This window comes from Vollenhovia emeryi, unplaced genomic scaffold (genome assembly GCF_000949405.1).
Source record: "Vollenhovia emeryi isolate VEMERY1.0 unplaced genomic scaffold, V.emery_V1.0 DF939124.1, whole genome shotgun sequence".
NCBI classification, from domain to species: Eukaryota; Metazoa; Arthropoda; class Insecta; order Hymenoptera; family Formicidae; genus Vollenhovia; species Vollenhovia emeryi.
Genome location: NW_011967242.1, coordinates 579211 through 596681, shown reverse-complemented (window position 1 = coordinate 596681; position 17471 = coordinate 579211). Strand labels below are relative to the sequence as shown.

The window sequence follows — 17471 nt, the reverse complement described above, 5'->3', positions numbered from 1 at the left end:
GCGAAAGCCAGCTCCGTCAGCTCACTATTGTCACTCGGAACAGCTTCCGTCAAAATTCTACTCTCACGACCACCAATTCGCAATGTTTTTGTTCATTTTTCTCCTTGGAAATTTTTCATCGTGCGTGCTGTGAAAGATGATTATTATCTCTGTGCATTTCCAACTTTTGTCTCTTTCTCCTCATACATGGTACTTGTTTAGAGATGTTTGCGAACTTCTCCAAAACTTTTTCTGAATTTTTTCTATTTCTAAAAAAGATTTAACGTGACATAATTGACACACGAAATTTTGAACGTAGCAGTGGACGCAATTATGAACACAATCTTGACCGCAATATTGAACATAATTCTAAACAGAATGGCAACATTGGCGTTCATTGACGGACATTATTAGTAGTGTTTATTAGTATACAGTGTAAATAAATACTACATTTACTTGTAAAATGAACGATGCCTGTATAATATATTTGTAAAGTTTATGTTTAATCAATGTGATTTTGTAGCACACTCATGGTCACATAATTTCGCGATGCGAAATCATATTTGTTTGCATTATGTCAATATTTATGTTAGATCATTGCATAATGCACTAGCTTGCCCATCATCATTGAATTTTGCATTGAAACATAATACATTAAATTTTGTTTATTTTTTTTGCGTGATGCCAAGGCATGATTTGCTGCTTGTCCATGTCGCACGTTTTTCTCTTTCAGTTTTATTTGCATCAATTATTATGAATTTCTCTTGAACTGATATATCTTAAAATAATTAGACTTAGAAACGCAGTACGTTATGTTTACGAGCGTCGCATTAACGAGAGACTCTAATACAGAAAGATATAGAAAATAAATATAAATTGTCTTATATGCAATTTATATTTGGGAATTAAGACATTATTGCGATGAATATTACCACATGCCTCGGCGGTCGAATTCGTGAGCGCCCGCCTAGCGAGTAGGGCGGTCCAGGTACAAACCCTGGCTGAGGTAATATTTTTCATAATAAATTTAAAATAAGAATTATTTTGACACTAACATCCTGTCACGGCTGTTCTAGTCTCTATTCCCTCGAGTTTGTGTTTATCACACGAGAGCCGTATAAACTTGATTAATTTGTTCAATTTATAGTTATTTTCTACATCATATACAGGGTGTCCCATAGCTTTTTATCAATATTATCTTGGAAAGGTAGAACGGATTGAAGTAAAGAAAAAGTCCCATACCGTATTGCAATATTTGCAATAATTATTTAGATATTGAATATTAAAGTCGGGCAAATAAGAACGCGGGAAGTGCTGAGGCTGTTCGAACGGCCCATTGTGTCTAGCATTGGTTGGACACCTTGTATACACGTATATCGTACAGCATGGAACGTCTACAGTTTTTAATATTTAGCAAAACTTTTGCGTTATTGATCGCTGTAATATTGTATTGTAATATTTTTATGATATAAAACTGTTGCTCCGATTTGAACCGATATTAAATCGTGCAAGACTGCACACGTTAAATCGGATTGATCCAATTAGAGTCTCTCGTGCTCCAATCATTACATTCGACACTTGTACGTGTCATTTATTAAAACGCATCTTAAATTGTTGCAGATGACGAAGACGCCCAAGTGTCGGCGGTTTAAGTGGTCCACGAGTTTCACCGAGTGTCGATTACCATTTAGTTAATTTCGTCATACAGTTTGTTTTACACGGTCAAAGGAGAAATCGTTTCCGGATAATACCATGCGCGTGCCGTTGGCAACGAAAAGAGAATGCAGGGAAGATGGACGACACTCGCACACTTTCTTCCTATTACGATAAACGTCATTTTGCATTCGTAACGGTAGCATCCTAATTCGATGGCTTTTGGCCGTCAACATGTCGTGACACTCTCTTGAGGCGTGGGCCAATTTCTCGGTTTGGCGGAACCTACTTAGACTTTGCTGCAAGAAAAGGCGTTTATTCTTATTTAAGCGGAACGCTCGTCTTCCAAGGGTCCCCGCGACGAACCTGAAGGAATCAGCGAGAATCTCAAGCGTTAAGATATTTGTACAACGTATCGTGGAAAGCGACAAGTAACTGGTGAATGTCGGTAAGCGGGAGAAGACGGTAGGGGAGAGTATTTTTCTTTTATTAGGCTAAAGGAACACTTCTCGAGTAAGCTTATGGGCTTTCACGGGATTGCGAGAAGCGAGTTAAATATGAGAAGGAGAGAAAACGATCGTAATATTCTATATAAATGTGTAATAAAACCAAGTCCAAAGATGTTATATATATATACATACTATATATATATACATATATATATATACTGCGTGTCGCCAGAGAAAGTACGAATATGACGGCGTGTCCTGTAATATATACTTGATAGGTAATTTAGTGTCTCATAATAGTGTAAGTTGGTGTAAATAGCATAGTGTTATAGTATTTAGGAACGAAGAGCAAAGGGACTACGAGAAATGAGACAAAGATTCATTGTTTAAAATAATGCGGCTAGCTCTTGTGTTTTTAACGCAATAGCTTCGCCAGCGTTGCATATTTAAAAGTTAAAAGAATTAAATTCGTTTCTTTATTGGTAAAAAAAAATGGAAATGTCTCATAATCGTTTTAGGTTTCGTTTACGCGTTACTCGAAACGATTTATTCCATTTTAAGCGCCTTCCTTTTAAAAGATTTCTATTGCCAATCTGGCTCTGGTACAGACGATTCAAATTTTACAAGGAAAAAGTTGGTGTACTTTTACGCTTTTGCTGAATTTTAATGACGTAATCAAGTACAAAAAAAAACGAATTTTTCGAAGACTACGATCGAGATAATTTTTTTTGCACCAGCGCAATCTTTTTAAGCATGGTCGTTCACACGTTACGAAACTATACTTTGATTCATTAATTTTTACGAAATGCATAACGAATTTTAATTTGCAAATAAATTATTGTTCTGATTATTATTTTTCTAATCTCAAATCTTTAGTTTGATACTTTATCGTCGATGTTATCATCGGGTTTATATTCGTTATTTTATGAATATCGAGGTACTTGTTCAGTTTTACGAGTGTAATCCGCAACGTACGAAAGAAATTTCTTGAGATCGTATCTCTCGTAGAATTCGAGGACAAAGACAAAAAGAAGAAATAAAATAAAAATTTTCGCTACTTTACATGTCGGTACGAGAGAAGCAGTTGGCTTTATTATAGTAGATTTATCCATGTATATTATATAAACACACAGAGATACAAATGTGTGTGCGAACACACACATACACATATACATGTACACATATGCTCTTGTCTTACTTGAGACTCGAGTCCTTTTACAAGTATTATAAAGAAATTGTAATTCACGTGCACGATATGTATCGACGCGTTAGCAAAGAGGGCCTAATTACCTGGGCACCGTTTTTGCGATTGCCAAGTATGCGGAAATCGAAAAAACGCACGAAAGAGTATAAGAGAGAATGCGAAAGAGTGTGAATGTGTATGTGAGAAAGGAAAATAAAAAGAGTGAGTATCAAGAGTCAACACAGTGCTTTTTGGATACTCGGATCTCTACCATTAATTACATTCCAAACTTTGCCTTGCCGTGTTTATACTTGTCAACAGTTGCTTTCCTCTTCCGATTATCCTCCTCAAAAAAGGGGGAGGGAGAGGAGAGAGAGAGAGGGGGGAAGCACAAAGTCCTCGTTTAACAAACTGCTGTCAAATATTATTGTTGCTAATGTTGACTTATTTTCTTCCTAGTTATTTTCTTCCTTTCATTAAAAGACCAATCTTAAAATCCACAAAGACTGTGTTACTCTTCGATGTAGTGTCCGGTGATCTCGAAGGATCGGGAAGGAGTAGATCTTTCCATCTCGGTCTTTTGGGACAGGAATATATTTACACACACCTTCATATTCATATATTATATCTCTTTGTACATATCCTAACAACTTTTAAATATTAATATTCAACGTTCTCGAAAAATTTTTAAACGTATATACCGGTAATTAACATTCTTCGTAATGCAGCGTCAAAAACTAAATTCTTTTCTTTTCTTCAGGTCTGACGCGACAAATCCATTTTTATCTTTGTTCTTTCTCTCGTCATATCTTGCATTTTAGGCGCACTAGGCTCTATGTCATTCCACGTGCATTTATAATTCTCGAGAAGAATCGGTGAATTTTTATCAAGAATTCTGAACGTTGAGAATAGTTTCGCTTATTATAATTGATATACATGTTTTGAACAATTTTTTTATGCGAGAAATTTTTATACACAGTCGTATGAGATACTATTTATAGAATTCCACGTTGTGAGTTGGTACGCAGAATTCTCGGTGGAAATTCCAAATTTCATATTGTTCCAGTAAAATCGTGTAATCTTTTGGTAGCGACTTAAATTTAGCCTCGAAGTAAAGGAGCCTTGGACGTCTTACAGTTAACTCTTGCTCTTTTCTTTTAACGAAACTCGATAGGAAACTATACAATGCGAACACGCGAGAATGTTTACTGTTCGGGAAATGGAAGTTGAGACGGGCCGCATTTTCTTCCGCTCACCGTCTCTTTCTTTATTTTATTTATACCATGCCTCGTTCTGTTGTTTTAATTATTTATAACCCCGAGATATATTCGTCTATTAACGCGGACAGGAAGCAACAGAAAAAATCTTTTGTATTTAATTTGTTTAATAAAACTTGAATCATAGTACAATGTCTCCTAATTTTTTTCAATTTCGTTCGTTGCAATCCTATTCCACGCATCGAGATCCATCTCCCACGCTTATTTATTAACGTTTTACAATAGTACAAAGACCAATAGGTAAACTTTTTCAAGATATACTTGTACATTTCTATTTCGCCAGATACAACAAAAAATTAGTAGAGAAGAGAACATTTAGAAACAAGTTATTCTGTCTGTCGATACAGTGCGAAAAGATAATAGTCTAAGAGTCACCATGAAAAGAAGATTATTGTGTCTAACAGAAGCGCACCAATCTTATCATCTTTGAGTCATTCCTTCAAACGTTCTTGAAATGCTTATATTATGTTTTTTTCTATTGCAACTTGAAGATATTCTTAAAGCGAAGATTAGCAGTCTTGTTTTTTTTTCTAATATATCTTTTAGAGAGAAAAAAAGTGTCTGTATGACTCTACGCGTGTATCACGATTTTACTTGGAGAACCGAGTGTCTTTAAGTTCCGAGTTTATTTTTGTATTAACAAGTATCGCTGCGTATATACGGTATTTTTTCAGTAGCGAGAGAGGAGGTACATCGAATTTTTGAATTAATTACCCTTCGGTATTTATTCGTTAGGAAGCGAAGAGCCTCTTCCGAAGGCTTTACAAAGGACCACGAAGCTCGTTAATTTCTCCAATCGTGGGAACATGTTTCTTAGAATTCTCGCGCGTTCGAAGAGCGGAGCGCAAGGGTCTCGCGATGAGCGCTGAGTGGAAACGGTACCGTGCGTAGCGGGTGATCCGTTGGAACGAAATCGATAGGTGATACTACTGCTACTATTTTGTACGACACGATGTTTTGTATAATCTGTCTACCGTACGTGTAGAGAGGCGGAGAGAAAAGTCTACCGATCACTATATAATTAAATGGTGAAACATTATACCGAAATGCATATTTAAGATTACCATTTGTAGACTTGCGCGCATAGGTGTTACAGTCCCATTAATGTAAAATCCCTCCCAGCAAAACAATATATCAACAATTAAAGGATTGGTAAGGAGTCGCCCGGGGAATTTATTTACCACCCCTTTGCACTAACGTTGCGACATGGTATAACTCGTCGAAGCTACACTATCGCACACTGATTTCCAGGGTTGGGTAGCGTCTAGTTAAAAAGATCAAAGTTAAGTTAAAAAGTAAAATAATTTCAACTTAACTTAGTTACATTATAAACTGTTAACTTTTAATTTAATTTAGTAATATTTTGTCGGCAACTTTTAACTTTTAATTTACCTCTCTCAAAATTAGCCCATGCCATAAACAAAGGCGTCGCGAGACGCCGCGTGCCTGTCTACATTGGCAATTCCTGTGTTCAAAAATTCACTCCCAGCACTGAAAATTTCAAGTATACGTTACATGCACTATAGATCTTCAGCGCTGGCACTGAATTTCGGAACAAAGCCATTATGTGGTACTTTTACTTATTTATGTAAATATAATATTATTTACTATTATATATAATATTATTTACAGCGTTTTTCATTGGGAAAACTGGTGCAGCACCAACGCTGTGCTAGGTTTCTATAAAAACTGTACTGGTGCAATAATAGTTCAGGTTCAGTGGAACACACATATTACACATATGTATACACCATATACACTGTCACGTTACGATAACCTTATAAAATCGTATGCTTATAAACCAAAATTGTGACTTTTGCAATTAAAGTTTATATATTGCAAAATGGAGACAAATAACGCATTGTTATTTCAAATAAATAATAAAGTTTTTTCTTTTGATATTGGATGTATGGAAAAAAATGATGTTAGATCAGTAAAAGGTAAAAATATGTCTTTTGTGGAAATATTTTACTGAAAATATAATGAAATTTTTGTGAAATGTATATTTGAAATTTTCTCTCAATTAATCCTATTGCATTATAATTTTATTATATATAATAATATACATCCATTTTATTGGTATTATCCATTTTTATAACTTGTTAAAAATTAATTATTTTACAATGTTCGTATTAATTTTTAGTTCTTAAAATTTTCGAGATTTTTAAACGTGAAAATGTTATAACAGAAAAACTAAAAACAATATCGTTGTTATAAAGTTAAATAGAAAAATGTTAATATCATACCTTAACGTAATATCACACCTTAAGCATACACACAACTTCAATTTCAATTTGTACTGGTCTTCCACCGTCTTTAAAGATGGTGGAGAAAAAGTTGCATTCAGTGCAAGTTTTTTGCACTAGTTTTGTCAGTAGAATTAAACACTGAAAATGTATGAACTGATTTTCACAGTGGAACAAGAAACTTGCACTCAGTGTGCGCCAGTGTTGCACTAGTTTTCCCAGTGGAAAACGCTATTTGATTCTCGAACTCGCATGAATTTGTTTGCATGTGAAACGAAGCATATTCCGTGTAGTGTGATTGGTTGTCCAAACGCTGGTCGTGAAATTCAAAGCAATTTACGTGATCGCGAGTCTCTAAGATTTTGTGTAAAAGCAAATTTAACTTTTTAATTTCTTTTCATTATTAACTTAACTTTTGATTCAATTAATTTCATTATGGGCTAACTTGTATCTTAGCTAAGTTAAATTTTCAAAGCTGTTAACTTTAATTTAACTAATATAGTTAAAAAAATAACTTACCCAACCCTGCTGATTTTACATTACCGCACGTACAACTTTTCTCTCATTGGCTCGACCAAATCAACGTGCGTCTCTCGGTCAAATATAAATTACGACTCGATCGGTTCTTTGCGATCCAGAAAAATATCGTGACTCGAAATGCAAGGAATGCATGCTGCCTTACGTTCGTGCGGCCGCCACATGGCAGCGGTTGACGAGCACCTGTTGCTTTAGACAGGAACCAACTGACAGTCAGGGGTTAGTCGACTCACTACGCGTAAAATTGCGACTTTGGTGAACGCTGTAGGACGTTTCTTTTTCTCTAATATGCGTAACTCGTATTTTATGCATATAATTCGGCTAGCTTTTTTATTCGAAACCCAACTTTCTACCGCGATCGCGCTGCTCAAAGTTTTACTTAGTTTATGACGAACTCGGAAATTAAAACAACAAACTTCACAAAACAAAAATGCCCGTTTACGAAAGTTAAGTTTAAAAAAAATTTGTATTATAGATTTCTTTTTAATTACACGCGCGTGGGGAAAGCTTTTCGACTACGACGCTCGCAATTTTAACGAGTGTCCCTTGATTAATCTTTCGTCAGACACATTGTATACTTGGCGCTCAGCGAACAAAGCTAATAACGAAATGCGTTAAAATATAAATGAGGTGACCGAGTTTTAGAAATTTACACAAAGGCGAGACTGCAGAGTCGCACGTAAGAAGCGTCGTCGAGGGCAACGTCTACGGAAAACCGATAAACACATCCGAGGAGGGTTGCTCTCGTGGCGAGACCGAGCTTGCCTCTCTCGCGATCCACGGCCGATCTCGATCCACGGGGGCATATCATAGATCCTCGCTCGTATCCCTTCCCCCGCGTATTTCGCAGCAGCACCTCCACCTCCTACCATGGTTTCGCCATTTCCCTCTCTCTGCGGCGAGCCGATGCACGATGCAGGGGAGAAAGAAACGCCGCCTTCCGACCGGCACGTAGTTGTTCGAAAACCGCTCTTACCTGCGCCGTGTGTGCGCGCTCGGTTCATCGTATTCCGCGCGCGCGCGCGGCACCGAGAGATCCGGGATCGAACCGCGCCTCGCGTTTTCCGGGCCCGCCGGGGGATGCCCCGACGCCGATTTTCGCGGCTCCGCTTCTCGCGGGCATGCGCGCGGCCGATCGATCGATCGATCGCGTAGATCGTCGCGAGTGCTTCGCGAATTCGCCGTGGGATTAGTTTTACGGACGACGTGATAACAGTGCACGTAGAACGGAGGGAATTGTGCGGGAAAGCCTGACTGTCATTCAAAGTCCAAGTCGGGCACGTTCGGCTGCCGCGAGTTGGCGCGCGCGCGCGAAAGTGCCAGCGAACGTTCGGGCCGATACATGTCCCCGACGTGCGCGCGATTCCGCTCGAGATTAGCGAGATATCGCGAAAGGCGCGTGCACGTTCGTTACGCCGCCTCGCTCGTACCCCCTCGCGCTTTGTGCCGGGAATTATCGAATGCCCGTGAGTGACGCGAGTGTGCCATAATCGAATCCCATCTCGGGCCATCCCAGCGCCGGGACGTAATCTCGACTTAATCTGCCCGAGTGATTCGACAGGACGAGGTAGCTCTCATCCGACCGGTCCGGCGGTATCTGGCATCCACCGCGCCGTCCTCGGTAATCTTCCGTCATTGAGACTCTCCGTCTTCATCTATTTTCCTCGTTATTGAGGACTATCCTCCGTTGCTCAAGAGGCTCCGGAGCGAGTCGCGTAGAAAAGACTCTCGAGAATCAACGTCGTAAACGTATGATCGAGCGAGGTCCCGGGAGTATCTTGGAGGCTGAAGCCTCGCTCCGGTCTCCACCTGTGATCCGACAGGAAGAGCTTTCTCGTGCCCGGACATCTCTCCTTTGACATCCTCCGCCGGTGGCGATTCCCGCGACTGCAGAGGGAGGACGCTTTTAAAACGCTTCGGATTTTCAGCTTCCGCCTCGAGATTATCGCCGTCCGCAGCGATCGTTGCGAACGAAAGTCCTTTCACGTTCTCCCCGAAGGTCGTCGTCGTGCAGCGAGGCGGAAGAGATCATTTCCAATTCCTCGCGCGAACTTCCTTCGTTTGTGCGGACGCTCGATCCGAGGCCTTCAGACGCGCCCGTTGTTCGCGCGACGGACCGCGGAGAGACACGTTTCACGGAGGATCACTACGGTTTTCGCAAGTGAGGTGGGCGCGTCGCAAACCTCGCCCGGAGAGTCTCCCGAAGTATCTCGGCGTGAATATAGGGGCCTGGACCGTCCACTCGCCTCCGATCTCCGCGAACGGGTCGACAGAGCGAGGTGCCACGACGCTCCACGCCGATACCAGTCCGGTATCCTCTTCAACGTCGAGCGGACGCGAAATGAAATAAGTCCAGCCGTCACTTTCGATGCTCTTGGAAGCGAAGAAATTCGCGAGGAGACGCGCTCGGCTTTTATTTTCAGGACACTTGGACGTCGTGCGTTATCGCGCATCGACGGTCGCATCTTGGTAATCGTTTCGTCGAAGCGAGGATCTCCTCGCTCATCGAAGGTCATCGCGAAGTGAAGCGGGAGAGAGAGAGCGAGAGAGAGCGAGAGAGGGGCAGAAGGCCTCGCTCCCCCGCGTGTGAACTTTCGTCGATTGTCGGCTCGGGGGATCAGCTTCCGACGTGATTCATCGAGGTCGCCGGTTGAGCGGGTCAGGGACGAGGAAGGTGTATCGGCTCGCACTCGCCCGGCTTCAGGTCGACGCACGTCGGTGCGCGGCAACCTGGATTTCCGCGCCATTTACCGCGGCATCGAGGCTTCGGGCACGCTCGGACGCGTCGCGCTATCTTCGTCGTCGTCGCGGCGATAACGTTTCGCATCGATAACGAGGCTGTCATCGGTCGCCTGAACTCGCCGAGCGTCCCGTTGATCGCGGGACCAAATCGATCGGGACAGTGCGCCGATCCCGAAGAAAGCGAGAGTGCGGAGGGGGTCGCGCATTTTCGTCGGACGCGACAGCCGTTCGCATCGAACGAGTCCGCGAATTGTCCGTGCAAGAGGAAAGATAAACGAGTTATCGCGAGTAAGAGCCACGTATTTCGTCGACTCGTATTCAATCGCGTCGCCGCGCGCCTCCAGCAGTTACGTAAGGACAAAGGATCTCTTCGCGGCTCCTTTCTGCCCGGAAGAAGCGCATTTGTGCGCGGGGGTAATTAAGAGATCATTAATAAAGCGTAATGCAATAACGGCGCAGGCTCGCTCGCGAAGAGAATGAAGCAGCGGCGAACCGCTTCCGAAGACACCTCTATTATCTATCGAACAGCGATAACGTCGCGCACGCCGACTGACAGGTCATTGTCAATTACCTGCACGAGCGCGCTTATTAAGGCGCTCGGGGGTTCGTTAAAACGGTATCCCGCCGATTAGACTCGCCGTGGAACAAGCCGTGGTCTGAGCCCCGATACCTCTTCGCCGAGCGTCTCCGCTTCAGCCTCTCTTTGTGCCGCGCGCACCGAGATATACTCTTTCCGTCACGCTCGTCGCCGGCCGCCGAGTCAAAAGGACGACGCTGAAGGCGGATGAAATATCGAGCCGAGGAAATACCGAGGCGACACGCAAGACCGATGCGATACGCGTCCGTTCTTTCAGCGTTCTTTCGGTGAATGGTGATCGCGTCCTCCCAAAGGAAGATCTCTTCCTTGGGAGAAGGAAACGAAGCGGAAAGAGAGACGCGTTGAACGCGAGCGAAAGGAGGCTCGCTCTCGTCGAGGGAGATTTATCGTCTCGCGATTCGACGTCTCCGACGAGAAAACCGCCGCGCAGCCCAGGTAAGTCAGCAAGCGGATTTCGCACGCTCGCGAACCCGACGTTCCCGCGCGCCGATTTTTCCCTCGACTCGTTCAATATTTTCCACCCTCGCGTTACTTTTAAGATCGAGCGATCAAACCCCAGTCGGAAATGATTCGTCGTCAATATGACGCTTCTGCAAGGGGTAGCTACTAGTTGCTAAAATGTTGACCCACCGATTACATGATTTCAGCTGATTACAAATAATTTCATCTAATTACAAATAACTTTCTGATGCACTTAAAAATATGTGACGTAAATAAAAACACGCTTAAAAATATGTGACGTAAATAAAAACAAGTTGAGAAAATGTTCAAATTTCATGTTATTGTCTAACAAGTGACGAAACTTGAAAATGAAGACAAAACGATTACATAGGGATTTCGTAAGAATTTTATAATTATTTCGGAGACATTGTCTCATAAATATATTAAGTGGCTACTCCCTTGCGGTTTCGACGTCGATCGACGAGTCATTTCTCGCTGGCAACGTCCCCTCGCGATCTTAACGCCGGCGATAAATGTGTTCAATTATTAAAAAGCCAGTAATCTCTTTCGCGTAGCGCGATACTTGCTCTTATCTGCGTTTTCTTCGCTTCTCAGAATCTCTTGGATCGCTTGTTTGTTACAAGCGATCGGCGATGTCGCGTGTTGCAATAACTGCGGAATATGGAGAGAGTCTTCTCTTAACCCTTTGACGTATACATTTTTCCTTTCAGCCCATTTTTCCGACACTTAATTCTTAGCGGTTTTTTGCGTCACTGGTGGCGATTCTGGTGGCAGAATTACAAAATGCGAACGTATCGATGCCAGAACTTGGTCCAAGTTCTAGTGGACGCAGGCCTTAGCGCCCGTTTTTTTTTTCAACGTCGTTTACCTTTGATCTTGGTTTAATTCATCCTTCGTCTCTTTGCAACTGTCCCCTCGGAAAGAGACAAAAGATGATTCAAACTAACAATCAAAGTTAAACGACGCTGGTGAAAACGAGCGTAAGGGGGCACCCGTAGATTAAGCGCGGTGGCTCGTTTAACCGCGCGCGATACGTCCAGGCGGTGAAAACGAGCGGCGCGGCGCATTGTGTGCCATTTGCAGTTGCAAGGTCTAGCTTGCGGAATCGCTCGTGCAGCCAGGCGGGTAAACGCGCTCGCTCGTTACGGCCGCGAGGCGAGTACGGCGAGTATACGGCGAGTACTGCAGACGTAATGGCCCGTTCGTAAAACGGCCCAACTTTCGTATTCGCTCGTTATTTCCGCATCAGTCGGCCGGATAATCTCCGTGGATGGCGTCCGCCATAAATATCCTACGCGCCCGGCTAATCGTAAATCGCCAGACACGCTATTTTCGCGCGACGAAAATCATGTCCGTCATCGCGCGGCCACTTTCTCCCCGGTAACCAACCGAGCGATGAGCCGGCTTTCGTACGCGCGCACGCGCACGCACTTTTCAGGCTCTACGCCCAGAAAAAAGATTTAGTTTGGTTAAACAAATGAGATACGTTGGAATCATACTTCTTTGAATCCACTAAATATTCACGTCTGCTAAAACATTCGCTAGATTTGAAGAAGTGGATAGGAATTCTCTTAGAAATTCCAGTCTCGATCAAACTTTGGTTAAGGTGGAGAAATCATTTCTTCGAAATGAAACGAAAGTCTAATGAGGTCCAAATTCAAACGAACTTTTTTCTGGGTGTATCGATCTCCGTGTTCCCCCATTGGTTCCGCTTTTTTCTTCGTATTCTCTGAGAACTCTGCGGATTCCCATGTGAAACGCTCCTGCCTATTTCGATATTGCGTAAATCGTCAACTATTAGCGTGGGCGAAATGTATTCCCGGTACATTGGAAAGCATAGAAAGTGCGATACTATCGGATCTGTCGGGCTGAATGTTCCCTCGACCTAAACGCGCCGTGTAACGATCGCCTAGGCGCATCGCGACCGCGGGGTCCTCGCGAATAGAGACCCTGTAATCAGAGACTGGCCACAAGAGTTCGTCAAATTCTACGATCGTAGAAGCGAGTGAGATAGCCTATGTTTCTCTCTCACTCGCGGGAATTTGACCAACTCTTAAGGCCAGTCTCTGATTGCAGGGTCTCTACTCGCGCAAGGTTTCAGGCGACGTTGGCGTCGCGACGCGACCGCTAATCGCGATGATTATGCCAATCCGATAATCATGCTGGAGAAAGTACCAGCGAGTACAATGAACGGGGCAATTATCGTTGCGCTGTAACAGCAGTAATGCGGTGTCAGCGGCAACGCCACGTGTATGATTACATAAAAAGTAATTAATGCCCGTTACGCGGATGCCTGAGCCCGGCTGAGCGAGTTATCAGCGCCGGCCGATCTTGTTCATCTCTTTATTAATCGTTAACGCCGTGTTTACTCGCACAATACTGTTTCCAGACCGAGATTCACGCCGTGGGCGTATCTCTACCTGCAGCGATTTCATCATTAACGGCACTTTTCGTCGCCTCGTTTACCGAAACGTTACTCCTCGCGGGCAGGCGATGCGTAACGTTAACAGCATCGCGAGAAACGCGATGTCTGGAGCGCGATGTGTGAACCAGCTACTGCGCTCTAGCTCCGTTATCGTCGTGCGTTCCAAGTTCGTTATACCTGTCGAGATTCAGCGGCTTAATCTGAAATTAGAACCGAGTAACTTTGGCGTTACTAATAAATTGCAAATTCGTCAAAGTACAGATTACAATTTCGCCAATACTCGATACGTAAGCGCGTACTGTTTGGAAGAAAGGACTTTCCGCAATAAGGTCGCGTTCTCGGCTGTTGAACTCGCTCGCACGTTCTACGAACGAATCATTTATTACATCAGGAAACTGCGCTATCGATGTTGAAATCTTGAGAGATTAATAAGACCTTTTTCTGCTCCTTTTTATCTCTGTCTCTTTACTCGTAATTTATAACGCGAGGTATCCTTGAACATTTTTTTCCAATTGACGAAATGAAGTTTCAGCTTCAGTAATCTTTCAGCGAATTCAATTGCTTGCATTAGTGCGCACTGAGGCTTGTTTACAGTCAGTTCTTGTCAATATTTAAGGATCGTCTTAAATACCTCTTGAAACACTTTTTAGCCTTTTTAATAAACAATTTGTGTAGCTTCTTGTCGCCAGTGGTAATCAACCAGGGGGAATTTAAAAAAAAATCGACCAAACTGGCAAAATTGATGTTTATTTTAGTCACGATTACAACTGAGAAAAAGATCCGATTAAATTGTTTGTCCGATGAAGAATATAATTGTTTTTTAAATCAAATTTGGTAACTGCATTTTATCGGACAAATTCCATCGGATATATCCTTAGTGTAATCGGAAAATTAACCGTCGGAAATGCTATTTAATTGATTTATCCCAACATTTTTCACAGTGTATGAGCGCACTGGAGTATTCAAACGCTGAATATTCCGTTCTCGTTAACCAGCGACATCTTAGTATATCATTTTAATATATGAATATTATTTACTGGGTCGGAACGAGATCGAGTTTCTCTCGTGTCTGACCAGTGACAGGACGCAATCACGTGTGAGGCAAACCGCGACGCGGCGACGGCGACAGTGACGATATTAATTCGCGCCGCAAGTTACTTAATTTTTTTTTATCGCGCTTTTATGGAGACCGAGCGGTCCATTCGCGTCTCGCCGATATTCTCTCTGGATTGTCGCGATGAGAAATGGGGATTAGGCGCGACCACCCGTTAGACAAACGGGACGACCGTGGCACGAAGCAAGAAATTGCTCGCGGCACCTGTCGATCGTCCGCTCGTCTTCCCTCCGAGCGCACTTCTCTCTCGCTTGATAGTTTACTCTTCCTCTCGTCTTTGCGCCTCGTTCCCTCGTCGTACTCGCTTTTATCCTCCCGCGTGTTGTCTGTTACTCTAACGGTGCGCTTTTGTCAGCGCTCTTTACCTTCTCCTCCTGCCTTCTCGTTCCTCTTTTTATTCATCGTCTTCCCCGCACTTGGTGATACACACTTTTTGTCTCGCGATCCTTTCCTCTCGTCTGTTCAGCTCGGGCTCTTATCTTCCTGATTTCGTACATTTATTTTTCCGACACGTACGTTTGTACCGCTGAATCCTTTTCAATCTTACGCTCGTTTACTGATTTTATATACCGCTGTTAGTTCCTTCCGCTCGTGCTCCCTGCACGCTCGTTACGTCTGTTTTTTATCCTCCCGTAATGTTCCTCGCTCTAACGCGGTTTAATTTCTTCCACGTTTTTTTCTCTCTTACGTTGCACTTTCTAATCTTTTTCCGCCTGCAACCTGCTCGCCACTGTGATTTCTGCAACTACGTGTTAGCGCCATTTCGCAATATCGTCATCTTTCCGTTCATTCTAATGTGGGTTACGGTTGGTCAATATCGAGCGATAGCGAGGGCATTGGCGATTAGGATTACGACCCACCAGCCCATTCTTTACCGTACCATTTCCATAATCATAAACGTCAGTTTTGTAATACACGTTTGCGCATCACTTACGCATCTGTTTGGCGATACGACGACACGAAACACGCATCCCTAACACGGCATTATCATTTTCATTGACGTAACTAAGTCTACGTTAGATCGCGTATAATAGCTCGTTAAACTCTAAAGATTTGTTATTGTCGGCGATTGTATTGGATGACGGGGTACCAAGAACCACGCTTTTACGACCCAATAAAAGTTGAGTCAAGTCAGCGAAAACAAAAACGTCAGCGAAACGAAATACAAATGCCAAGATAGACAACAAATGAGAAATTATCTTCTGAATAAGGTTACAAGGTTCACACACACACACACATACAGGTCGGGATCCGACGCTATCTAAATGTCTGTTTGTTTGGATCACGAATAAATTTGATACTTCAAGTTCCAACTATCCGCAGATTCGAATTTAATGTTTCGAGGTACTCGAATGGGACGAAAGCGTAGAAGGCGAATACAAGTATACAGCAAGTTCTTAATATTATTTTCAAGAATGTCGTTTTGGGGCATAGAGTTTTTCGGTTATTTTCTTTCTAATCAGACCCGTCACTGATTATCCACTAATGCATCTATACACGGTGTTGTGTGGTACCCGCCTCACCTCTTATTTGCGGATGGAGCGAATTGGATTGAGTCGAGGGGTCTTCTACCATTTTGCAATTTTCGTGATAGTTGATAGTTGTTAATTGTCGCTGTCTTAGCCCGGTCTACCTGGGTCTACCGCCCGGTTTGGGGGCGCGGCGAGATGCGGCCGTCCTGCGATCGGAGATGCTTAGGCGTGCGAGAAGTTGTTTATGAAAAGTATTTATTTCATAATTCGTAAATTTAAATGGAGTTCTTTTTGGACTTTCTGTGCTGTCTAGGGTGTTAGTTGTTCAAGTGGCAGATCCCAGATAACCAAATCTGTCAGAACAGATTTCGTCAAATGTCCACTACAAATTTTGAAGGCAGAAAGACTGCCGACTGCATACAGAAGCTGATATATTCGATATGTTGCCAGCATGTCAGCAGAAATACAACAAAATCTGTTCACATAACTGGACCTGCTCGGTTTCTGTCGACAATCTCTTGACAGCGTATATTTTACAGACACTCTGCTGCCAAAACAAAAGCCAGATGCAGGCACAGATGGCTATGGTTTTGGTGTGGATATCTGATAAATCTGCTGCCAATCTCCTAACACTTTGCTGACTAGGTCCAGTCGAATTCAATTACCGTTAGAATCAATTCTCACGCGACTCTCGACAAGGTGAAAGACGGAGGAAGAGAAATGACTTCCTAGCTCACCCCGTGGACCAGCGAGCCTTTTCATTTTCGATCGACGGATTGCGCGCACGAGTCGATTACGCAACAGGTGTTGGAAACTGTACCGCGCGCGTTGTTGTCGATCACGTAGCGCGTGGGTTTGTTAGTAATGATGGTAATATCGCGGGGATTAATAGCGAACGTGCGTATATTGGAAGCTGAGGTACGTGCACCTATCGTAGTGAATTATGACGTCAGACGTGAAGAAATCCACGCAAATTATTCTTGTGCACTTTATGTCCGTATATAAATAATTTTTCGTCCACGAAACCAGTTTGGCCATATGAAACAGGTTTACACGTCAGAGATTCTGTCACTTTGATATATTACGTGGGCTGTCACAATGCCGATTGTATCTTTTATAAGTTTTGTCAGATAATTCTCCTGGCAACTGCAATTCTTTTCTATTCCTTTTTATTATTTTCGTTAAAGTAAGGCAGAGTTGTGTACTACTTAAGACAAGGGGGTAACCACTTAATGTAATCATGGGACAGTGTCTCCGAAATCATTATGAAATACTTACGAAATTCCCATGTAATCGTTTTGCCTTCATTTTCAAGTTTCTTCGCTTGTTATAGC

The 17471-nt window shown here is 42.9% G+C and overlaps 2 protein-coding genes across 10 annotated transcripts in view; both read left to right on the top strand.

Annotated features, from left to right (window-relative positions):
- The window catches only part of LOC105569329 (rap guanine nucleotide exchange factor 2-like), a 139549-nt gene extending 134866 nt beyond the window's left edge, over positions 1-4683 (top strand). For all 8 annotated transcript variants that reach the window (XM_012025697.1, XM_012025699.1, XM_012025703.1 and 5 more), the window contains one exon: positions 1600-4683. In XM_012025697.1, coding sequence (XP_011881087.1) covers positions 1600-1631 — 32 coding nt within the window. In that variant the 3' untranslated portion in view covers positions 1632-4683. The remainder of the gene's footprint in view (positions 1-1599) is intronic.
- Positions 4684-8087: 3404 nt separating this feature from the next.
- Positions 8088-17471, top strand: part of LOC105569327 — a 77830-nt gene continuing 68446 nt past the window's right edge. For both annotated transcript variants that reach the window (XM_012025692.1, XM_012025693.1), the window contains exon 1: positions 8088-11099. The gene's annotated coding sequence lies outside the window, so the exon portion shown is untranslated. The remainder of the gene's footprint in view (positions 11100-17471) is intronic.